A 26,539-nucleotide genomic window follows, 5' to 3' on the forward strand; every position below is an offset into this window, starting at 1 on the left:
CATCTGGTTAAAAGATCACATATATTCAATAAATTCACCCAGTGGGATCGGATTATTTCACTCCATCCCTTCTGCTAACATCTGCATTAGTAAATTTAAAAGGGATTAGAAAATCATTGCAGCATTTTAGCTGTCTACAGACTGTAGGCATTATTGCAGCTCACCTTAATGGGTCTCAGCTGCAATACCAGACACATCCTGTGGACCGGTGGGGCACTATTTCTGCAATAAAACAGCCATATATACAGATATACAGTATGTGTGTGTGTAATATATATATATATATATATATATATATATATATATATATATATATATATATATATATATATATATATATAATATATATATATATATATATATATAAATATATATGTCATATGAAAAAGTTTGGGCACCCCTATTAATGTTAACCTTTTTTCTTCATAACAATTTGGGTTTTTGCAACAGCTATTTCAGTTTCATATGTCTAATAACTGATGGACTGAGTAATATTTCTGGATTGAAATGAGGTTTATTGTACTAAGATAAAATGTGCAATCCGCATTTAAACAAGATTTGACCGGTGCAAAAGTATGGGCACCCTTATCAATTTCTTGATTTGAACACTCCTAACTACTTTTTACTGATTTACTAAAGCACTAAATTGGTTTTGTAACCTCATTGAGCTTTGAACTTCATAGGCAGGTGTATCCAATCATGAGAAAAGGTATTTAAGGTGGCCACTTGCAAGTTGTTCTCCTATTTGAATCTCCTATGAACAGTGGCATCATGGGCTCCTCAAAACAACTCTCAAATGATCTGAAAACAAAGATTATTCAACATAGTTGTTCAGGGGAAGGTACAAAAAGTTGTCTCAGAGATTTAAACTGTCAGTTTCCACTGTGAGGAACATAGTAAGGAAATGGAAGAACACAGGTACAGTTCTTGTTAAGCCCAGAAGTGGCAGGCCAAGAAAAATATCAGAAAGGCAGAGAAGAAGAATGGTGAGAACAGTCAAGGACAATCCACAGACCACCTCCAAAGACCTGCAGCATCATCTTGCTGAAGATGGTGTCAATGTGCATCGGTCAACAATACAGCGCACGTTGCACAAGGAGAAACTGTATGGGAGAGTGATGTGTCGCGGGCGGAGTAGGGGACGCTGCGCTCTCCCACTGCTCGGGTCCGGCCGCTGCTGCTGCGGCTGCCGCTGCTCGGTGGTGGCTCGAGCGGTGGGCCGGATCCCGGGGACTCGAGCGGCGCTCCTCGCCCATGAGTGAAAAGGGTGGGGATTGATTGTGGGGGTTTGGTTATTGTCCGTGACGTCACCCACGGTTGTGGTGATATTGGTAACACCACCGCTGCTCTAGACGGGGATCCCGGGAGCGATGACAGGGAGCAGCTTTGTTGTTAGTTCTCCCCTCCGTGGGTAGGGGGTTGGTTGTCCCGGGGCCCGGTGATGGGGTAGGGATGGATGGCAGGCGGGTTGCGGGGCCTGACGAGGTGCAGGGTCGCGGGGGCAGCGCTGTGCCGCACGGCACGGTGGTACTCACTCAGCCAATGATGAGGACACAGTTCTCGGTAAAACACACGGCTGGATGGGCGGGTCCCACAGACAGCTGCGGTGTTGTTTCTCCCGGCAGGTTGGTGGTGACTGCCTTTCCCTGCACCTATGCACTGTAAACGGTTCCAATGGGTTCCCACCGGTAACCCGCTCCCCAGCTTGGATATGGGCTGGAGGAGCCCCTTTTGCCCGCAGGCTCTGGCCCTGGGAACTTTAGCCTTGGCGGTGACTGTGTTTCCCTCTCTCGGTTGGACTGTTGCCTTCTGTCGGGACTTGGTTGCTGGGAAACCCAGGAGGTTCCCTTCGCTAACGAATTTGGCAAATTCACGGCAACTCCTAGCCTTGCCGGGGTCCGTAAGCCCCTGCCAGATGGTGCTGGCTTCTCTTTGCGTACCGGTCCGGTACCGCCGGGCCACCGCCCGTCCACGGTCTTTACGGTAAGCTCCGATAGGCCACTCCTGCAGACGGTCACCACCGTCTGCCAACCTTGCTGATCCGTCCGGGCCACACACCCGGACCAACTTCAGTCTGCTCACTTGCCACTTTCCTTCCTCTCACTTTCCACTCTCAAACTCAATCTCTCTCCACTCCTCAACTCATCTGCTTACTTTTCCCGCCTCCAGGACTGTGAACTCCTCGGTGGGCGGGACCAACCGCCTGGCCCACCCCCTGGTGTGAACATCAACCCCTGGAGGAAGGCAACAAGGGTTTTAGTCTGACTTCGGTGTGCCTGACCGGGAGTGTGGGGTGTGTTGGTGTTGTTCTCTGTGGCCCCTGGCTTGTCCAGGGCGCCACATTCCCCCTTAGTAAAATGCAGACAGTCCGCGGGCTGCCCGTCTATCACCGGTTTTATTTTCACAACTGAAAAGATAAACGGTAAAACAGAGATTACAATTAAAATAACATCTTCCCACATCGGGAGGTACTCTTACTTAAACGTTGCGTAACGGTTACGGCTTCCGCTCTCTCCCACCCAAGCAACCTGGCCCTGATGCTGCCCCTAAGCAAACAGGCAGCACCCCTTGACCCCAGTCCAGCACAAGTTGCCCGAGCGGGTCCTGTCCTTTTCAGGGGACCCACGTCCATGGGGAACCCCTGAAATCCCCAGAGGATCGCCACCGGTTCCGGTGGTGGCTGGGCCCCAGCCTGCTCCACTGCGGGCCCTTCCTCCAATCTCCCTCTCCGGAGGCGGTTACGGTTTAGCCATAAAACATTTTTATTTACATGCCACAAGTTTGTGGTTGCCCTGCTAGTTCTCGGGCCTGTTCGTAGTAGTTTCTACGCATAATTTGAAAAGGGGGTCCCAACGGGGACCAGTTGCCGTCAACGACCGGTTCTAATCAAGCAGCAAATCAGGTAAATGTTCTCCGGTAATCATTCTTTTTCATTCTTTTTCAAACGGTACTTTTAACACTTGTGGTCCCAACGGGGGACAACTTGCAGCGGGGCTTCGCTGACTTCGGAGCGACTACCACCGCAGGGGGTCGGCCCACTCGGGGACCGGACGGTACATTGGGTTCTCCTTCCACAGGCAGTTCAGTCCAGAACCACTGACGGCCGTTAAGAACGGTGGCGGGGGCAGCGTGGTCGGAACCCCCTCCTCCATCAGCGACATTCCCTCCGGACCTCCGGATGCGGTGCCGGCCCCCGACTCCCATGCAATCAGGGCTGGTTCTGGGGTTTGGGTGGACTGGTCGCGACGCGGCACGGTCGCAGCGGCCCCTTGCTCCCGGGCCCCCACTACGGCAACCATCCTGCGCATCTCCGCCTTCCAATCCAGCAGCTGCTGCAGGCTCTGCGCCCTCACCTTCAAGCAGAACCGGCCCAGCTCCCGCTCCAGCCACGCGGCAGTCCCGGCGGGGAGCTCACCCGGGCCGCAGTCTTCAAAGGCTACTCCTCCTCGGTTTCCCCAGAGCTTAGATGCTCCGGTAGCGGGTACTCCCGCGCTCCAATTCGAGGACGCCGCCATTCTTCCATCCGCGTACCCCTTAGTCTCTTTCCGGCTCCTCCTCTACAGGGGCGGGGTTTTGGCCTTCGCGCCTCCACTACTCGAGGAGACGCTCGAGCGGGATTTTTTCGCGCCCAAAATGGCGGCTTCTCCAAATTTTCGGCCGGACACCTCCGGCGGTTACACAAGGCGCACTTCCACCAGTTGGTAGAACGGTAGGTTCCTGTTCGTGACGCCAAGTTGTCGCGGGCGGAGGAGGGGACGCTGCGCTCTCCCACTGCTCGGGTCCGGCCGCTGCTGCGGCTGCCGCTGCTCGGTGGTGGCTCAAGCGGTGGGCCGGATCCCGGGGACTCGAGCGGCGCTCCTCGCCTGGGAGTGAAAAGGGTGGGGATTGATTGTGGGGGTTTGGTTATTGTCCGTGACGGCACCCACGGTTGTGGTGATATTGGTGACATCACCGCTGCTCTAGATGGGGATCCCGGGAGTGATGACGGGGAGCAGCTTTGTTGTTAGTTCTCCCCTCCGTGGGTAGGGGGTTGGTTGTCCCGGGGCCTGGTGATGGGGTAGGGATGGATGGCAGGCGGGTTGCGGGGCCTGACGAAGTGCAGGGTCGCGGGGGCAGCGCTGTGCCGCACGGCACGGTGGTACTCACTCAGCCAATGATGAGGACACAGTTCTCGGTAAAACACACGGCTGGATGGACGGGTCCCACAGATGGCTGCGGTGTTGTTTCTCCCGGCAGGTTGGTGGTGACTGCCTTTCCCTGCACCTATGTACTGTAAACGGTTCCAATGGGATCCCACCGGTAACCCGCTCCCCAGCTTGGATATGGGCTGGAGGAGCCCCTTTTGCCCGCAGGCTCTGGCCCTGGGAAACGGTTGCCTTGGCGGTGGCGGTGTCTCCCTCTCTCGGTTGGACTGTTGCCTTCTGTCGGGACTTGGCTGCTGGGAAACCCAGGAGGTTCCCTTCGCTAACGAATTCGGCAAATTCACGGCGACTGCCAGTCTTGCCGGGGTCCGTAAGCCCCTGCCAGATGGTGCTGGCTTCTCTTTGCGTACCGGTCCGGTACCGCCGGGCCACCGCCCGTCCACGGTCTTTACGGTAAGCTCCGATAGGCCACTCCTGCAGACGGTCACCACCGTCTGCCAACCTTGCTGATCCGTCCGGGCCACACACCCGGACCAACTTCAGTCTGCTCACTTGCCACTTTCCTTCCTCTCACTTTCCACTCTCAAACTCAATCTCTCTCCACTCCTCAACTCATCTGCTTACTTTTCCTGCCTCTAGGACTGTGAACTCCTCGGTGGGCGGGACCAACCGCCTGGCCCACCCCCTGGTGTGAACATCAGCCCCTGGAGGAACGCAACAAGGGTTTTAGTCTGACTTCGGTGTGCCTGACCGGGAGTGTGGGGTGTGTTGGTGTTGTTCTCTGTGGCCCCTGGCTTGTCCAGGGCGCCACAAATGCGAAAGAAGCCGATTCTGCAAGCACGCCACAAACAGAGTCGCCTGAGGTATGCAAAAGCACATTTGGACAAGCCAGTTACATTTTGGAAGAAGCTCCTGTGGACTGATGAAACAAAGATTGAGTTGTTTGGTCATACAAAAAGGCGTTATGCATGGAGGCAAAAAAACACGGCATTCCAAGAAAAGCACTTGCTACCCACAGTAAAATTTGGTGGAGGTTCCATCATGCTTTGAGGCTGTGTGGCCAATGCCGGCACCGTGAATCTTGTTAAAGTTGAGGGTCGCATGGATTCAACCCGGTATCAGCAGATTCTTGACAATAATGTGCAAGAATCAGTGACGAAGTTGAAGTTACGCAGGGGATGGATATTTCAGCAAGACAATGATCCAAAACAGCGCTCCAAATCTACTCAGGCATTCATGCAGAGGAACAATTACAATGTTCTGGAATGGCCATCCCAGTCCCCAGACCTGAATATCATTGAAAATCTGTGGGATGATTTGAAGCGTGCTGTCCATGCTCGGCGACCATCAAACTTAACTGAACTGGAATTGTTTTGTAAACAAGAATGGTCAAATATACCTTCATCCAGGATCCAGGAACTCATTAAAAGCTACAGGAAGCGACTAGAGGCTGTTATTTTTGCAAAATATGACTGTGTGTGTGTACATATATATATATATATATATATATATATATATATATATATATATTATATAATTTTTTTTTCTTTTCACTTACAGATTTTTTCCACAAACCCCATTCTTTTATTGAATAAAGCGTGTAAAACAGATTTCACAGTTCCCCTTTTTGTCTGATGCTTAAAGGAAGTTGGCAGACAAAATTGGCTGCATTAGATTTCTCTACTTACTCAGCGAGGTTTTACAATGTGATCATTCTCAATAGTTCATATTCTGCTAATGCTTTGGATTACCTTTATATGTTTTGATCATTTTAAAGTGGTTGTAAGGGCATAAAAACGGCTCAGGCTGGTGATCAGTCACTAGATTTTTGCCACCTATTGTAGGAGCCGACACCCTCCCTAGAAAGATTTGGCTTGTTGGGTTGCTTGCTGTAGTTTTGATCATATGGGAAAAAGAAAGGGTTAACCATCCGCGCCGTAATGAAGGATCCAGGAGACTTCTGAAGTTTGAACAGTGTTTTATTCTACACGTTTTGGAGATTGTAGTGTACTTCATCAAGGAAAATCACAGATGTACATCTCCTGGATTCTTCATTTATTTTGTGGTATTTATTTTTTCCATTTGTTTTCATGGCTCAACGTTATGCAATTCTGTGAAACACCTGTAGGTTCAAAGTGCACACCACACCTCTAGATTAATTCATTGAGGGGCATAGTTTCTTAAATGGGGTCACTTGTGGGGGTTTACAATGTTCGGGCACATCAGGGACTGGAAATGCAACATGACGTCTATCTATTCTAGCTACCGTATGGTTTGTTTTATAAGACGCACCCCAAATTTAGAGGAAAAAAAAAGTTAAAAAAAAGAAAGGGGTCTGTCTTAGGTGGTGTCTTACTGGTGGAGAGGGGTCACAGGAGGCAGACGCGGTGATGGAGTAGAGTGATGCTGCAGGCAATGTGACGGGTGTCCCAAATGCTCTGTCGGAGGTGAAGGTTTTAAAGAAATGGTGCACAGATTGAGATATCGGATCAATGACAAGCCGAGATCTCATCTGCGCACGCGCCACCCCTGGGTGCCATTTTCCTGAAGTCCGTCGCTGGGACATCAATGGGCCGGAGGCGGTGTGTGTGCGGATGAGATCTTGAGCTGACAGCTCAATCTGTACAAGCATCAACTCCGGGCGCCATTATTTGAAGGTGACAGAGCATCTGGGACACCCACCGCACCGCCTGCAGCACCGTCCTCACACAGCCAGCACAGCACCTACAGCCAGCAGATCGCCCATTCTCCACCTCCCGGTAATGTACATGTGGATTATAAGATGCGCCCCTCATTTTCCACCCAATTTTTTGGGAGGAAAAGTGCGTCTTATAATCTGAAAAATATGGTAATTTTGTGTTCCAAAACTCAAATGGCTCTCCTTCCATTCTGAGCCCTGCCATGCGCCCAAAAGTAGTTTCCACCTCATATGAGGTATCACTGTACTGAGGAGAAATTGCACAGGGGTCCATTTTCTCCTGTTACCCTTGGGAAAATTAAAAATTGGGGCTACATCAACTTTTGTATATGGGGTAAAAGTTAAATTTTGGGTCACTTTTGGGTATTATCTGTCACATAGTCCACTTAAAATCACTTGAAATGTGATGTGCCCCTAAAAGAAAACTTGGTTTTGTAAATTTTTTTGGGAAAAATGAGAAATTGCTAGTAAATGTATAACCCTTCTAACTTCCTAACAAAAAAAATTATATTTCAAAAATGGTGCTGAGGAAAAGGAGACCTGTGGGAATTGTTAGTTATGCTTCACAAAGAAGTTAATAAATATCTGATTTAAGGGCATACAAATTGAAAATTTGTGAAATGTTCAAATTTTTTATATTTTCATAAACGCAAATGAACTATCTTTTTATTCCACAGGTCTACGCGTTTCGAGGTGAAAACCTCTTCCTCAGGACCAGTACATCAACAGAAGTCTTCTGTTGATGTACTGGTCCTGAGGAAGAGGTTTTCACCTCGAAACGCATAAACCTATGGAATAAAAAGATAGTTCATTATCATCAACATTTCCACATCTTCATTTTGGCTGATGCGCGGCTTTAACCCCTTCTCTACTCCATTTTGAATATTCATCCACGTGGAGCTGCAGCAGACGCCAGTATCTCATGCGCACTAGTGGTTGTGACTTTCACAACCAAATTCGGTGAGTGTATATTCCTATATACCGTACCTATCCATCTAGTATTACACTATTAGTGCTCCTTATTTTCAGATTTAAATCTGAATTAATGTAACTGATATAAATGTGCAAATTTTTATTGATAAGAGATGATGCATTTATATGGCACGTAATAACAAATACTTCTTATTGCAGGCAGCGGAAACACTATAGACATGTGATTGACCCTCTGCGAAAGAATCAGAACTAAAGATGGGCCTCCTGTATTTGGTGGAGCCGGTCATGGCCATCTACTGCTTTGCCAGCTTTGCCAGTTACCCTTTGATGCAGCAGTACGTGTACCAGAGATTCTGGGAGGATGAGTTCAATTCCAGCGTCTTCTACAGCGACAACATATCGCATTGTGAAACAAACCAAAGTAACCCCAACTATACCCATCAGAAGGTAAGAATGTGCTAGAAGTCTGCTGGTCGCTTTATGCCCTGCAAACTAACAACATTGATGACCGCAAGTAATTGCAATTTTATGATCTGTACAGACATGCATAAACATAAAGCATTGTTGAGAAAAAGGCCTAGAATGTGCTCAGTTCTCCTCTGTAGGCACTGACCTTCTGTTACCATCACAGTGGTGCAGTCATCCATTATGGCCAAATGAGAAGGGTCAGGGACTACTGAGGAGAGCTGGAGTAGTGTAGTCATCCAGTACGGCCAAAAGATAATGGTTGAGGACTACTGAGGAGAGTTGGAGTGGTGTAGTCATCCAATATGGCTAAGGCTACTTTCACACATCCGGTTTGAGCCCTGCGGCTCAATCCGGCTGTGAAAACTATGCAACGGATGCGGTGAAAACACCGCATCCTTTGCATACGTTTTTACATGCGGCCGGTCCGGTTTTTTCCGGTTGCGGCATGCTACTGAGCATGCGCAGTGGAAAATACCGCATGCGGCGACCGGATGCGGTTTTTTCCGCATCGCGCCGCATCCGGCCTCCATAGGGATGCATTGAAAAATGCGCCGCAGCGGCCGGATGCGGCGCGATGCGGTGTTTTTTGCCGGAGCAAAAAACGTTGCAGGGTACGTTCGATCCGGCCGCCGCATCGGCTAAATCTGCCGCATGCGGCAAAAACCGGACCGAACGCAAGCCCCTACGGCACAATGCGGCACTAATGTAAGTCAATGCAAAAAAAACCGCAATCGGCGTTACAAAAGCCGGTTGCGGTTTTTCTGCAGAACGCCGTATTGTGCCGCAGAGCAAAAATCCGGATGTGTGAAAGTACCCTAAAAGAGAATGGTCAAGGACTACTGAGGAGAGCTGGAGTTGTGCAGTCATCCAGTTTGGCCAAAAGAGAAGGGTTGAGGACTACTGAGAAGAGCTTCAATGGTGTAGTCATTCGGTATTGACAAAAGAGAATGGTCAGGGACTACTGAGGAGAGCCGTAGTGGTGCAGTCAGTTGGTATGGCCAAAAGAGAATGGTTGAGGACTACTGAGGAGAGCTGGAGTGGTGCAGTCATCTGATATGGCCTAAAGAGAAGGGTCAGAGACTACTAAAGAGAGCTGGAGTGGCAAAGTCAGTTGGTATAGCCAAAAGAGAATGGTTGAGGTCTATTGAGGAGAGCTGTAGTGGTGCAGTCATTCAATATGGCCAAAAGAGAATGGTCAGGGATTACTGAGGCAAGCTGGAGTGGTGCAGTAATCTGATATGGCCAAAAGAGAAGGGTTGAGGACTACTGAAGAGAGCTGGAGTGGTGTAGTCATCCAGTATGGCCAAAACAGAAGGGTCGGTAACTACTGAGGAGAACTGGAGCACTTTGCGAGCCTGAGACTTCCCTTTATGGCACTTGCAAGTTTTTTTGTTTTTTTTTATTACATATTTAGGAAAATTAATTTACAGCTTTGTCTGTGTCTTAGGGGGTATTTACATGGTATTTCATACACGTGTCCAGGGTGTGATTACTCCTCACCCTGATGTGGTGTTAGTGTAGTAGATTTAACCCTTTGTCTGACTCGGTTTGATTTATGAAGAAAGTTGCGGTGATATCCACGATTTCCTTTTCCATTCGGTAAGAGCATAATACTGATGTAGCCATAGATAGGGCTTTATTAAAGAGGTTTCTCGAATTTTGCTCTTTTATGCATGAATAGGAAGATGTTTTTGCAATATAATATATGGTAAAATATAATCCCCTCCCTCCAGTGCTATCTGTACTACGTCCATACACAGCCGGTCTCCTCATAGAGTCTGCAATGTATCGGCCTCCATAGCTCTTACCTATCAGCCTCTACAATTAAAGGGACGATCCACTTAAACCACTACGGCCAGTAAAACTGTCGCTCCTTTATTTACTGTGTGCCTCCGTCCTTAGTCATATAATGATGTGTAGGAGGCAAACATGTGATTGAAATTCTGTTTAGTCTTAGTCAGGTTACTTGTGCATTGTGTATAATAATGTATCACACGTCATCAGATATCTGATCATCTATTGGTAGCTTTAAGGCTTGGGCGAGGAAGCGTATTTTATTGGATCAATTAGGCCCCGTGCACACGTTCAGTATTATCCCTCAGTATTTGTAGCTAAAACCAGGAGTGGAACAATCAGAGGAAACGTATAATAGAGATACGGGCACCACTTCTGTATTATTCACCCACTCCTGAATAAGGAGACAAAAAACTAAACCTATGAACGTGGCCTTATGAGTGTAACGACATTTTCTCAGATGTGGAGAAGATAAAATGTTTCTTTTTTTCCTATCTTCTCCATTGTGTCAGTCTGTGAAAATCGGACCACACTCGAATGTCATCCATCTGAAATAGCAGTGCAGCTGCAATGGCGATATGTTCTCCCAAGGCGAGAACATATTGCCTTGGGAGAACATATCTGCCTGCCTGTCTCGGTCTCTCTCTCTCGGTGTGTCTCTCTCTCCCTCTCTCTCTCTCTCTTTCTCTCCCCCTCTCTCTCTCCCTCTCTCTCTCTCTCTCCCTCTCCTGACGCGGCCTCTCCTGCTTCTGAAAGTGCTGGCCGCTCATTAGGTTCATCTCCTATTCACTGCTTCCCCCGCCCACCGGCGCCTATGATTGGTTGCAGTCAGACGCGCCCCAATGCTGAGTGACAGCTGTATCACTGCAACCAATCACAGCCACCAATGGGCGGGTCTATATCGTACAGTACAATAAATAAATAAATAAAAAAAAGGCGTGTGATTTTCCCCCTCCCCCCCCCATTTTGATACCCAGCCAAGATAAAGCCACACAGCTGAGGGCGGTTATTCTCAGACTGGGGAGACCCACATTATTGGGAGCCCACCACCCCAAAAATATCAGCCAGCAGCCACCCGGAATTGCCGCATCCATTAGATGCGACAGTCCCGGGACTTTGCCCGGCTCATCCGAATGCCCTGGTGCGGTGGCAATCGGGGTAATAAGGAGTTATTGGCAGCCCCAAGCTGCCACTAAGTCCTAGCTTAGCGATAGTAGGCGTCTATAATACACCATCTCATCACTAATCTGTAAGTGAAAGTAAATAAACACACAGAAAAATCCTTTATTTGAAATAAAAGACAAAAAAACCCCTCTTTTACCACTTTATTAATCCCCAAGTACCCCTCCAGGTTCGGCGTAATCCACACGAATTCCCACGATGCTTCTGGCACTGCTACATCTGACACTCACAGCGAGTGGCCCTAAAGCACGACCGCTCTCTGTGAGCGCCACACAGCAACTATAAGCACTATCAGCAGTGACGTCACTCAGGTTGGAGTCCTCCACCTGTGACAGCAAATCACCCGGGAGTTTGAAGTGAGCCGTGCGATCAGCGGTGCCGTCACTCAGGTGATTTGCGGTCACAGCTGGAGTCCTTCACCTGTTAGCACAAATTAGGCTGCGACACAGAGACAGAACCACGAGATGACAATGAACTCGGGTGAACTTCGATGTCACAGCTGCGGGCCCTGCACTACTGCCTGTGTCGTGGCACTTAGGTCAGAGGTTCACCTGAGTTCATTCTCATTGCGCGGCCCTGTCTGCTTCCAGCGGTCAGTCATGCTCTATGGTGCTGCTGTGACAGAACAGGATGTAGCAGAGCTGAATTGCTGTGGGACCGCACTGTCAAAAACGCATCCAAAATGCATGCGTTTTGGATGCATTTTTGTTTTTATCAAATGCAGTGTTTTACAGTTGTCAAAGGCTACCAGAGGGTGGTCAAGTGATCCAATTATCAGTAAATACTGACCCTTCCATGTCAGAGCTTTGGAGTCATCCATCATGTTCAAGAAAAAATGGATCACTTGACGGGCCTAGACTCACACTCTGGGCACTTGCGAGCTCTTATGGGGTATTCTCATCATGGATATTTATGGCATATCCACAGGATATATCTAATAGATGTGAATCCTCCCACTAGGACCTGCACCATTCTCAAGAACATGGCCCCATCGTTCTGCCACTGGGGCGAGGTGGCTGGGTATGCATTTCTCCATTCACTTCTATGCGCGTTCCAAAATTAGCCACAAACACATGCTAGGTTATATTTATGGCTCGATCCATTAACTTCAGTGAGAGCTCAGAAAACAGCCCAGACACTTGCTTGGTTAATTTTGGAACTTCCATAGTGAATGAAGAGCCGTCCATGATTTGGGTCACCTCGCCATTCCCAGCAGCCAACAGTCAAAGACCCATGAGAATAATACTAACGTATCCCTAGATATGGCTTTATTAAAGGGTTTCTCAAATCTTGCTCTTTTATTATTCTTAAAGAACACAATGTTTCTCTATGAACAATATTTAGTGAAATATACAATCCCCTGCCTCCAGTGCTATCTGTACTGAGCCCACACACAGCCGTCCCTCCTTCATAGTGTCTGTAATGTACACATAACTGTGGTTCCTTTAATTGCTCTTTTTTCTGACTCTTTACAGTTGCATGATGCTGTGGAGGAGGACGGCATGTGATATTCACTGTCAGTTTATTTCTGAGAAGTCGGTGTGTAATGTTTGCACACAGCAGCTGATGGGTATATTGAGTATAACCAGGAGCATGTAATGGCAGCACAGGCTTACTGCAGGTTATCTCGGAGGAGTGCTCATCAGCAGCCATGCTGTTGATGGCTGATAAGGGCGTTTTCTGGGGGATTGCTAGTTTTAGTATTCACACACTGTCCAAATGGCAATATATTGGTAGTACAGTTTACAATGCAAAAAACGTATACAGGTCATTCAACTTACCAACAATCTAAACTAGATTGAACAATTGGGTGAAAATAATGTAGTAGAATATTGATTATCTACCATGTTTCCCCAAAAATAAGACACAGTCTTATATTATTTCCCCCCCAAAAAAATGTGTTGTGGCTTATTTTCAGGGTAGGGCTTATTTCTGGAAAGACATGGGTTTGGGGTAAGTTTACCCCCCCTCCTCTCCCCCCCCGAAAAAAGGCAGGCACTCCCAGGTCGTCCTACAAGTTACAGCGGGCACTCCTAGCAGGTCCTTGTGTGCTCCACAGTGGTATCCCCTGCATCCAGCTCAGGCACGCGCACACACACACACACACACACACTGCAGGAACATCATACATACACACACCAGATTCCATGAACATCATACATACACACACACACACACAGAAGCATCCAGTGATACCGTACTGCTTCCAGCCGACAGCGCTGTGGAACGCAAAGATCTGCGGTGAAACGCATCGATGTGTTCCACTACAGGTTCTCGATGCGTTCCACTACAGGTTCTTGTACTCTACCACATCCCAGGTCCCTCGAGTAGTACGGTATCACCGTGTGTGTGCGTTCCACTGCAGGTCCTCACATTCCACAGCATCCGGTGTGAGGTCTGGTGAGTATGATTGCAGGGTCTGTATTCTCTCTTTTAAGGGTGTCGCAGTATTCTTTACCTTTTTAGCTGCTTGGACACTTCATTATTGAACCACCACAGCTAGGGCTTATTTTCGGGGAAGGGGTTATATTTAAGCTTTACTCCGAAAATGGCAAAAATTCCTGCTAGGGCTTATTCTCTGGGAAGGGCTTATGTTCGGGAAAACACAGTATCTGACTCTTAAAATGTTGTCCAGATATCTTTGTGACCACAGACTTCTGAATCCTCATAGTACGCACACCTCATGCTGTCAGGATTCTCTGGTGCCAGGAGCGAGAGCAGGTAGTCAAATGCAATGATAAGATTTGCATACATGCAGTTTCGTGCTGACTAGATGTGTGCCACCTCACTCAATTCACCTGTACTGAGTAAGGCCAGGTGGATGTAGTTAAAATTTTGCCAGAAATATGCAGATCACATTCTTGAGGTCACATCACCGTCCGCCTTCCCCACCAGCACCAAACAATCCTTAAAGCGTGCTGTATGCACACTGTGAGGATTCAGAAGTCTGCAGTCACATAAAGTGACTTCAGACTTTCATCCCAAACCTGGACAACACCACATTTTAATTGATAGATGATATCAGGGGAGAGAAAGGTCAGGCATGTTGAATTTCATCACACAATACTTGTTTTTGTTTTTTTTTATGTGGATCTGGCTTAAAACACGCCCATCGATGGCGGACAAATGAGCGCAAGAGGTTACGGTAACACTGAAATACCTGTGAACTTGTCTATTCTTTCATCCCTATACTCTACAGTTGCACATGATAGTTGCACAGATGTTGCAGAATTATCAAAAAAGGGATGGTTAATTTTAGGTTTAAAATGCATGTACATCTTTTGGAGAGTTTTTAATATTTTTAGTTATTTTTATTTATTACTAGCTGTACTACCCGGCTTCTCCTGGGTTAATAACTGTTGTTAACAAAATAGAATGTATTAACATTCCCGGGATAGAATGTATAATTAGAATATATTAACGCCCGGGATAGTAACTGTCTCTCTGTTTCTCTCCCATTCTCTGTCTGTCTCCCCCTCTGTACATATCTCTCTGTCTCTCTCTCTATCTCTTTGTCTGTCTGTCTCTTTCCCTGTCTGTCTCTGACTATCTCTTTCTTTGTCTGTCTCAATCTCTCCCTGTCTGTCTATCTCTTTCCCTGTCTGTCTATCTATTTCTGTCACTCCCTGTCTGTCTCTTTCCCTTTCCCTCTCTTTCCCTGTCTCTCTCTCCTTCTCTTTCCCTGTCTGTCTCTTTCCCTCTGTCTCTTTCCCTGTGTCTGTCTCTTTGTCTGTCTCTTTACCTGTCTTTGTCTGTCTCTTACCCTGTATGTCTCTTTCCCTCTCTTTCCCTGTCTCTCTGTTTCCCTGTGTCTGTCTCTGTCTCTTTCCCTGTGTCTGTCTTTGTGTCTGTCTCTTTACCTGTCTGTCTGTCTCTTAACCTGTCTCTCTCTTTCCCTGTCTCTCTCTTTCCCTCTCTTTCCCTGTATCTGTCTCTTTGTCTGTGTCTGTCTCTTTGTGTCTGTCTCTTACCCTGTCTATGTCTATTTCTTACCCTGTCTGTGTCTGCCTCTTTCCCTGTCTGTGTCTGTCTCTTTCTCTGGCTGCATTGTGACACGCCAACATTCCATTTAAGGGCGTGGCTGCGCATTCTTCTGAAGTTCTGGCTGCACTGTGGCTCCCAGCTCCATTCGCTTTAATGGAGGCAGGTTTTTTGGTGAATAACTGTAAAGCGCGGGGTTAAAATTTCCCCTCAAAACATGCCAATCCCGGACACACACACACACACACACACACACACACACACACACACACACACACACACACACACTGTTAGGGCCAGATGGACGGACAGACCCGGGAGGTGGATCCACTGGGCCGAACTCCCCGATGAGGGAAAGGAGTCCGGTAGCCGGAGCACTTTAGGTAGCAGGACAGTCCGTGCACTGGAACACAATGGAGAAGTCCCTGGGACCACGAGGTCACTGATGGTGGTCCGGGTGACGGAGCTCAGGTTCGGAAGCCGTGATGATGTCTGGCGGGGTCCGGAACCGTTGGAGCGAGATGACGGGTCACCGCAGGGAACCGAGATGGTACGGACTGTCAGGATGGCAGATGGGCAGCGTTCGGGGTTCGAGATACAGCAGGACCGGATGGCGATGCAGGATCGGCTCTAGAAGACAGAGAGGTGAGTATCTCACAGAAACACAAGGAGACCTGACTCCTAGCTTGGGAAAACACGAAGAACAGGCCCCGCTCCCTTGGACATTAACCCCCTTTATACCCTGTACCTGTATGCATCATTTCCTGTCAGTGGACACGGGCCCTTTAAGAAAGGGTCAGTGACCGCGCGCGCGCCCTAATGCGCATGCGCGCGGCCCGGGTGCCAGAAGCCAGGGCAGGAAGCTGAGAGGAGGACGCAGCAGAGCCGGCCAGGGACTGGGAAGCCGACGGGCGCCGGGAGCGGGAACCTGGAGGCTTGGGAAGCGTGGGCACTGGAGGCTGGAGAGCGCGGAGCGTGGCAGGTGAGCCGGGGAGCGGAGCAGAGGACCCGGGGAGCGGAGCAGAGGACCCGGGGAGCGTGACACACACACACACACACTCAGCTTTATATATTAGATTTTTGTAGTTTTTAAATATACCATCACTGCCACATTGGTTAGATGCTCCTTTGTCTGGATGAATACAATTTGCCAAGGTCTTTAGGGAACTCACATCACTTGTTGGTAGAAGGGCACAAACACATATGGGCGGATTCTTGCCAACCAATGCTGCTAAAATTTGCCAAATAACATATCTTTTATTGTAGTTTCCCTTTAATAACTTGGTTTGTTCTGGTCCCTTCTAACGCCTTCATGCATTGTGTTATTTGCTTGGTAAAAATGTTTGAAATCTGATATCAAACGACTCTATAATAATGCTGTTTTATACAAAACAGCTAGCGCCTTCTAAACTTGAAGATCAGCGCTATGGACTGATCTCATATTGTCAGCAAAGTCTGTAGTAAACATGCAAAATACACAGCAACAACCACAATTACCTAGTTATACGGCTGGTCCGAGCAATGTCATCACCTGCTGCTGTGGTTGTTGTTGTTTATTATTATAGCACCATTTATTCCATGGCGCTTTACATGTGAAAAAAAGGCATACATACATAAGTATAATAATGGTGAACAATTCAAGGCACAGGCTGTTACAGCAGAGAGACCCTGCCCACAAGGGCTCACAGTCTACAGGGGATGGGTGAGGATACAGTAAGTGAGGGTGGAGGAGATTGTGCGGTGGTATAGTGGACTGTGGGTTATTATTATTATTATTACTTATTACTATTATTATAGCACCATTAATTCCATGGCGCTTTACAAGTGGAAAAGGATATACATAAAAACTAGTACAACAATCATTTACAGTACAAAACAGACAGGTACAGGAGGAGAGAGGACCCTGCCCACGAGGACTCACAGTCTACAGGAGGAGAGAGGACCCTGCCCGCGAGGGCTCACAGTCTACAGGGAATGGGTCAGGGTACAATAGGTGAGGACAGAGCTGGTTGCGCAGTGGTCTACTGGACTGAGGGTTACGGCAGGTTGTTGGCTTGTCGGAGGAGGTGGGCCTTCAGGTTCCTTATGAAGGTTTCCACAGTAGACGAGAACCTAATATGTTGGGGCAGAAAATTGCAGAGTATGGGGGATGCATAGGAGAAATCTTGAATGTGAATGTGGGAAGAGGAGATCAGAGAGGAGTAGAGAAGGAAATCTTATGAGGATCGGAGGTTACGTGCAGGTAAGTACCGGGAGACTAGGTCACAGATCTATGATGGAGACAGGTTGAGGATGGCTTTGTTTGTAGGTCATGGTTAGGGGCACTTTGCACACTACGACATCGCAGGTGCGATGTCGGTGGGGTCAAATTGAAAGTGACGCACATCCGGCATTGCAGGCGATATCGTAGTGTGTAAATCTTAGATGATACGATTAACGAGCGCAAAAGCGTCGTAATCGTATCATCGGTGCAGCGTCGGCGAAATCCATAATTATGCTGACGCGACGGTCCGATGTTGTTCCTCGCTCCTGCGGCAGCACACATCGCTGTGTGTAAAGTCGCAGGAGCGAGGAACATCTCCTACCTGCGTCACCGTGGCTCCCGTAGGATGTTGTGGAAGGAAGGAGGTGGGCGGGATGTTTACATCCCGCTCATCTCCGTCCCTCCGCTCCTATTGGCCGCCTGCCGTGTGACGTCGCAGTGACGCCGCACGACCCGCCCCCTTAATAAGGAGGTGGGTCGCCGGCCAGAGCAACGTCGCACGGCAAGTGAGTGCATGTGAAGCTGCTGTAGCGATAATGTTCACAACGGCAACTATCACAATGATATCGCAGCTGCGACGGGGGCGGGGACTATCGCTCTCGGCATCGCAGCATCGGCTTGCTATGTCGTAGTGTGCAAAGTGCCCCTTAGAGTTTTGAAACTGAGTCTTTGGGCAATGGGAAGCCAGTGAAGAGATTATATTCGCATACATATACAAATGAATTGACACAACAATGAAAAGGAGAATACAACAAGGATGGCATTTGGCAACTAATGAACATCCAATAAGCATAGAACACACACATATATATATATATATATATATATATATATATATATATATATATATATATAGCTACATGTACAGTGCCTACAAGTAGTCTTCAACCCCCTGCAGATTTAGCAGGTTTGATAAGATGCAAATAAGTTAGAGCCTGCAAACTTCAAACAAGAGCAGGATTTATTAACAGATGCATAAATCTTACAAACCAACAAGTTATGTTGCTCAGTTAAATTTTAATAAATTTTCAACATAAAAGTGTGGGTCAATTATTATTCAACCCCTAGGTTTAATATTTTGTGGAATAACCCTTGTTTGCAATTACAGCTAATAATCGTCTTTTATAAGACCTGATGAGGCCGGCACAGGTCTCTGGAGTTATCTTGGCCCACTCCTCCATGCAGATCTTCTCCAAGTTATCTAGGTTCTTTGGGTGTCTCATGTGGACTTTAATCTTGAGCTCCTTCCGCAAGTTTTCAATTGGGTTAAGGTCAGGAGACTGACCAGGCCACTGCAACACCTTGATTTTTTCCCTCTTGAACCAGGCCTTGGTTTTCTTGGCTGTGTGCTTTGGGTCGTTGTCTTGTTGGAAGATGAAATGACGACCCATCTTAAGATCCTTGATGGAGGAGCGGAGGTTCTTGGCCAAAATCTCCAGGTAGGCCGTGCTATCCATCTTCCCATGGATGCGGACCAGATGGCCAGGCCCCTTGGCTGAGAAACAGCCCCACAGCATGATGCTGCCACCACCATGCTTGACTGTAGGGATGGTATTCTTGGGGTCGTATGCAGTGCCATCCAGTCTCCAAACGTCACGTGTGTGGTTGGCACCAAAGATCTCGATCTTGGTGTCATCAGACCAGAGAACCTTGAATCAGTCTGTCTCAGAGTCCTACAAGTGATCATGAGCAAACTGTAGACGAGCCTTGACATGACGCTTTGAAAGTAAAGGTACCTTACGGGCTCGTCTGGAACGGAGACCATTGCGGTGGAGTACGTTACTTATGGTATTGACTGAAACCAATGTCCCCACTGCCATGAGATCTTCCCGGAGCTCCTTCCTTGTTGTCCTTGGGTTAGCCTTGACTCTTCGGACAAGCCTGGCCTCGGCACGGGTGGAAACTTTCAACGGCTGTCCAGGCCGTGGAAGGCTAACAGTAGTTCCATAAGCCTTCCACTTCCGGATGATGCTCCCAACAGTGGAGACAGGTAGGCCCAACTCCTTGGAAAGGGTTTTGTACCCCTTGCCAGCCTTGTGACCCTCCACGATCTTGTCTCTGATGGCCTTGGAATGCTCCTTTGTCTTTCCCATGTTGACCAAGTATGAGTGCTGTTCACAAGTTTGGGGAGGGTCTTAATTAGTCAGAAAAGGCTGGAAAAATAGATAATTAATCCAAACATGTGAAGCTCATTGTTCTTTGTGCCTGAAATACTTCTTAATACTTTAGGGGAACCAAACAGAATTCTGGTGGATTGAGGGGTTGAATAATAAATGACCCTCTGAATAAACTTTTCACAATTTAAAAAAAAAAAAAAAAAAAAAGAAATAACATTCTTTTTTGCTGCAGTGCATTTCACACTTCCAGGCTGATCTACAGTCCAAATGTCACAATGCCAAGTTAATTCCGAATGTGTAAACCTGCTAAATCTGCAGGGGGTTGAATACTACTTGTAGGCACTGTATATGTAACATACAAGAAATATAACACAAAAACAAAAAACAAATAATTTTTGATACAGGTCACTACGAAAATTAATCACTCAATACAAGTACAATAAATGAGTTCTTTGGTTCTTTCTCTTTTTTTTATTTATTTTTATATAGCGCTAACATATTCCGCAGTGCATTATATACATCAGGAACACTGTCCCCATTGGGGCTCACAATCTAAAGCCCCTATCTGTATGTTTTTGGAGTGTGGGAGGAAACCGGAGAACACGGAGGAAACCCACGCAAACACGGGGAGAACATACAAACTCCTTGCAGATGTTGTCCTTGGTGGGATTCTAACCCAGGGCCCCTGTGCTGCATATAGTTGAAACTATTAGGATGTCTAGGATTCAATTTAAGGATCCATTAAGCCTCTGTCTTGCAGTGAGCAACTCTGTACGTATCAGGTGTCATGGCGACTTCAGACTCTGTTCACACTGCAGAGTCTCACATGCCACCGGTGCTTCTGTATTGTTTAGGCTGGTTTCAGACATCCGTGTTTTAGGTACGTGTGACATCCGTTTTTAACACGGATGTCACACGTACCCATGTTATTCTATGATGTACCTCACACGTCCGTGTTTGCACACGGACCGTGGGACCTTTCATGACCCCGCACGCACACACGCAGGCATCTCCGCAGCACGGATGTCACACAGATCGCACACTGATGTGATCCGTGTGACATCAGTGGAAAACATACCGGAGAAAATATGGGTCTTTTTAATGAAAATATTTTCTATATTTACCTCTCTCCAGCAATGCTGTCTCCGGCTCTGCTGCCTCCCGCTCCTTATCGCCGCTCATTATACTCACTGAATATTCAGTGCACTGTGGAGCTGGAAGCGAGGACAGCGCTGGGGACTTCAGTGCTGGGGACCGCATCGCTGGGTGAGTATACAGCAGAGTGTGTGTGTGTGTGTGTGTTCAGTGTATACATGCATGTGCGCTATGTGTGTATGCGCTCTGTGTATTCATGTGTGTGTGTCTGCTTTGTGTGTATACACATGTGTGTTTACATGTGCTCAGTGTATAAGTGTGTGTGTGTGTGTGTGTGTGTGTGTGTGTGTGTGTGTGTGTGTGTGTGTGTGTGTGTGTGTGTGGTAAGGACCTGGAAGCCAGAACACTGCGGGGACAGCATCGGGGACTCACAGTTCCCAATGAACTCTGATGAACCCGTGAAGCTGTAGCGCAGGTGTCACGGTGGGTCATCAGGATGTCAGCAGAGTTCATTGGGAACTCCAATGACCTCCTGGATGTCACTGTGCTTGTAGAATACTCACCTGTCCCCGTGGTGCTGTCCCCGCGGTGCTGTCCTCGGCGGTTCTGTCCTCGGCGGTGCTGTCCCCGGCGGTGCTGTACCCGCGATGCTCCGGCTTCCGGAGTGCGGTGAATAATCGATGTATATAATGAGCGTCGGTCATGAGCGGGAGACTGCAGGTAAATATGAAAAATCTTTTTATTTCACAGACCCATGTTTTCTCCGGTACCTGTCACACGTATGCAAACACGGATGCCACAGGTGAGACACACGTATGACACACGTGTGACCATAACCATGCGTGTGACTGGTACCTGGGATAAGGGACAGTTAGGGGCTCCCATAGCCTGATGGTCACTTTAGGAGTCCCGATTCCCAGTCACTTCAGTACTATCTTGACAGCCTTGCCTTAAGTCATATTTTTTTCCAATCCCCCTCTCTTGATGATCTGGTAACTTTTTCAATCCAAATGATTTTTAGGGAAGAAAGATTTCAATTATGTTTTTCAAGAAAATGTTTTGACAATCTGGAGAATGGGTTGGGAAAGGCATCATGGACAAGTTCCAATATCCTAATTTTTAACTTGAGACTTGTCCATCCCACATACTGGACATTGCATTCCTGAGACATTGTTAAATAAATCACAAGCCGTATTACAGTTTATAAAGGCGTTTTTGATAAGTGTTTATTATACTGGGAAGAAAAATTTAGAAGTTTTCAACATAAAATTGCATAAGCCGCACTTCGGTCAACTGCATTTGTAATTAACCATTACTGTAAGCCAAGTATTGGTATTTTGATTATTCTTTCTCCCAGTGATTTTAAGAATCATAAGACTATCTTCCAGGGATTTTGCTTTATGGACCGAATACGCAAACACCAAATGCTACCTGTCTTATGATCAGAATATAAACGCTGGGACCCCCTAGGAGAATGGGGGCCCTGTGAAATTACCCAGTTTGCTTTCCCCTCCCACTAATGCCTGTCTCCTGTTCAGTTCTTTTAGGCCCCTTTCACATGTCAGTGATTCTGGGACGTTTGTGCTTTTTTTTTAAACGTACCAGAATCACTGACATGCGCAGACCCATTATAATGAATGGGTCTGCTCACACGTCAGTGATTTTACACTGCACGTGTCTCCGTGCAGCGTACCCGCGTGTGCGTGATTGCCGCACGGAGACATGTCCATTTTTTTTCTGGCATCACTGATGTCCCACGGACCACGCAGTGGTGTGGTCCGTGAAACACGTGCCGGAAAAAAACGTGCTTTCAAAATAAAAAACATTTTAACTCACCCGGCGTCCAGCGATGTCCTCTGCAGCCCGTGCAGCTTGTTGCTTCTGAGCCGGCTCATTATTGTCGCGCATATTCATGATGCGCGACACAGCCGACCCGGAAGCAGCTGCTGCGGGGGTCAGCGCTGGCCGGATGCTGCACCGCGGGATCGATCAGCACCATGGAGAGCAGGAGCGGGCGCAGGTGAGTTAATCTCTAAGTGCAATCTCGGGCCACGGAGAACGGAGCCCGGATTGCACTTAGACAACCCACGTGTGCCGTGATTCACGGCACACGCAGGGACATGTGCGTGTTTTACACGCCAGTGAAAAACGTCAGTGTTTTTCACTGACGTGTGAAACGGGCCTTAGACTCCAGCAATTAGGAGACCTTTGGTTACATCATGTCACATGACTGTGAAGTCATCAAAGGGCCTTAAACAATCTTAACATAATTCCAACTGCTGGGCTCGCTTATAGAGTGGGATCCCTGAGAAATTACCCAGTTTGATTCCCCCTAACGCCGGCCCTGACTGTAACTAGGGCTTATATTTGGAGTACGGCTTATAGTTCAAGCATACGCCAAAAAACAACAACATAAAGAAGAATAAAAATCCCCCAAAAGCTAAGCAAAAACTCACAGACTAGTGGCAGAAGATGGAAACTGCCGAGGCCAAAAAGACTAATGTACAGACTAGTGGCAGAAGATGGAAACTGCCGAGGCCAAAAAGACTAATGTACAGACTAGTGGCAGAAGATGGAAACTGCCGAGGCCAAAAAGACTAATGTACAGACTAGTGGCAGAAGATGGAAACTGCCGAGGCCAAATAGACTATTGGCAGAAGATGGAAACTGCCGAGGCCAAAAAGACTAATGTACAGACTAGTGGCAGAAGATGGAAACTGCCCAGGCCAAAAAGACTAATGTACAGACTAGTGGCAGAAGATGGAAACTGCCGAGGCCAAAAAGACTAATGTACAGACTAGTGGCAGAAGATGGAAACTGCCGAGGCCAAATAGACTAGTGGCAGAAGATGGAAACTGCCGAGGCCAAAAAGACTAATGTACAGACTAGTGGCAGAAGATGGAAACTGCCCAGGCCAAATAGACTAATGTACAGACTAGTAGCAGAAGATGGAAACTGCCGAGGCCAAAAAGACTAATGTACAGACTAGTGGCAGAAGATGGAAACTGCCCAGGCCAAATAGACTAATGTACAGACTAGTAGCAGAAGATTGAAACTGCCGAGGCCAAATAGACTAATGTACAGACTAGTGGCAGAAGATGGAAACTGCCGAGGCCAAATAGACTAATGTACAGACTAGTGGCAGAAAAAAACCTGTAAAATCATGCTAGGGCTTATTTTCGGGTAAACATGGTAGTACAGCTGCCAAGGTGGGGTACTCCCTCTTGGGCTTCATTGCTTTTTCTTAGCATTTATGAAAAATGAACGCCCTAGGTGGTGAAAAACAAAAAGATCAAAAGTAATCAAATGTGTGAAAACAACCTAAACGTAGGGTCCTGTATGTATGACAAGACATGCGTGCGTTAGGAACTCTACCAGATGATATCTTACATACAAGTATTATTGATTTTTGGAGATTTTTTTTAGTGAGTCATTTTAACGCTAAAAATACTTTTTTTCTCTCGTTTTCTTTCAGGAGGTCCAGAAGCGAGCGTCCGCCTTCTATACAACTCTGGATTTAAGTTCACTTATCCCAAGTCTGTTAATGGCGTTAATCCTGGTGTCGTACGGTGATCAACATGGGCGCAAAGCCTCGTTGCTGCTGCCCTCCCTAGGTGCCTTATTGACAATCGGTGCTTACTGCTCAGCTTCTTTCTTTGATCTGCCTCTTGAAATCTTATATGTGTCCGCTGTCTTCAGTGGATTCCTGGGTGGATTTGCCACATTTATTGGTGGATGCTTCTCTTACATAGCGGACATAGCTAAAGACATGCAGAAGAAGAACATACGCATTGCTTTTATTGACATGGTCCTTGGGGTGTCGAGCGGAGTGGCGGGGATCACCTCTGGGTATATACTCAGAGCGTTGGGATTTAAGTGGTCCTTTATGCTTCCAGCTCTTCTGCACATCCTCAATATTTTATATATCCTTTTTATACTAGAAGAGACTGTGAAAAGATCGGAATTTCAGCAGAACGTGATGAGTAAAGAAGGCTTCAAGGAGCTTTTCTCTGGAGTTTTTCTGCTTTTTAAGCATGCATCCTGCAAGAAGCGGGTGGCCATTAGCATGCTCATGTTTGCTTTCATGTCTTATCTGTTTTCAAATTTTGGAGCCGTGAGTCTCTTCACCCTTTACGAGTTGGACTCTCCTCTCTGTTGGGATCCAGTACGAGTCGGATGGGGGTCTGCCCTGTCCACTTTGTGCTTTGTTATAAGCTTTATTGGTGTTTTCCTCTTTACCCGTTGTCTGAAGGATGCCTACATCGTCCTGATTGGAATAGCGTCCTGCATTGGAGGCATTACTATGGCTGCCTTTGCCACCACAACAGTCACCATGATGTTGGGTAAGTTTTACTGTAGGCCCTGTTTTTCTAAAATATGACATCCCACATAGTATTATGCATCACATTATTTTGAGCAATGAATATACTATCAATATTTGTTTTTTGTAGCATTGATCATTGGGAGACCCACTGATAATGAGAACAGTTTTTTTTAAGCCCCTTAGGCTTCACTAGAGGCAGCGCTACCTGTTCTTTTATTTCTCGTATTGCACTTGGGCCTATGATGTTTTCCATAGTAATGCGTAAACTAGGGTTCCAGCTTAAAAATAAATAAATAAATAAATGAATTAACAAAAAGTCCCCCAAAAAATGTAGCAATGTTGCAGTGAAACCTTGTGACGTAACTTCTGACTTCTGGCCAGTCAAAAGTTAGTCATAAGATGGCGCCGTGGGACCGGAGCAGTGGCGAAAAAAAGGTGAAGATGCCAAAGGGTAAGTATAAGGCACGGGGAAGAGGGCTTAGATTTAATGCACCACTCTAGCGTGGTGCTTCAAAAATGTAAATGAAAACGGAAAATAAAATATACCGTAAGTATTTGAGTTTTTGTAAATTTTGTATCTACCGTGAAATGTGCTGCTTGTCCTGCTTTGTCAACAGAAAAGTAAAAAAGGTATTTCTGGAAAAATATGAAAAACGTTTTTCATATTAATTACAAACTTCTCTGGTGGTGTAAAGTAGTGGGGTAGAATAGGGAGGTAATAAATTTATTCTTGGTGTCTTTTTGCAGTGTGTATTTTATGCACGCAGCTCTACTACATGCACATGTAGACACATACAGCTCTGCTACATGCACATATAGACATAAATAAGGAATTTAGGTCAGTTCACCACTCCAAAACAGGTATCTCCAACTTCTGGTCCGGTGCACAGAACAAGTGGTTTGGCTTCCACAGCTGAATAATCAGTCACATCAAGAGGAGTAATCAGTCACATCTCCGAAACGCGTCAAGCGTAAATATACTCTGCACTTGGTTGGAATTACCTTTTTTATGAATTTTGAATAAAGATTTTTTTTTTTATTACGTCGGTGCCGGATCTTCTCTCCTTCCCTCCTCCTCTTGATGTAACCTATAGACATACACAAAGAACTGCTACATGCAAACTACATGCACATATAGACATTAAGCTCAGCTACATGTACATATTGACACACAGCGTTGCTACAGGCAAACTAAATGCGCATATAGACACATACAGCTCCACTACATGCAAACTACATACACATATAGACACGCACAGCTCTGCTACATGCAAACAATATGCACGTATAGACACACTTACAGCTCTGCAACATGCACATATGCTCACATCTTGCAATGCCTGCTTGTGATCTTAACGGAGGCTCCAGGAGCTAAGCAGCTGAAAGACCTTCCACAGAGTTAACTTTAGGACCTTTCAGGTCATTTGATCAATCAGTCACATGACCTGAAAGGTTCTAAGGTTAACTAAATAGAAGGTTTTTCATCTACTTAACTGGAGCAGCCTCCATTCAGATCGCGGTAGCTTCCTCTGCTGCTCTGCA

General features: G+C 46.9%; 1 protein-coding gene across 1 annotated transcript in view; it reads left to right on the plus strand.

The window, feature by feature from the left end:
* Positions 1-26,539, plus strand: part of SLC46A3 (solute carrier family 46 member 3) — a 61,567-nt gene that overhangs the window by 11,879 nt on the left and 23,149 nt on the right. The window contains exons 2-3 of the mRNA XM_075334620.1: positions 7,972-8,220; positions 24,149-25,016. Coding sequence (XP_075190735.1) covers positions 8,029-8,220; positions 24,149-25,016 — 1,060 coding nt within the window. The 5' untranslated portion in view covers positions 7,972-8,028. The remainder of the gene's footprint in view (positions 1-7,971; positions 8,221-24,148; positions 25,017-26,539) is intronic.

The sequence above is a fragment of the Anomaloglossus baeobatrachus genome, chromosome 2 (assembly GCF_048569485.1).
Source record: "Anomaloglossus baeobatrachus isolate aAnoBae1 chromosome 2, aAnoBae1.hap1, whole genome shotgun sequence".
NCBI lineage: Eukaryota > Metazoa > Chordata > Amphibia > Anura > Aromobatidae > Anomaloglossus > Anomaloglossus baeobatrachus.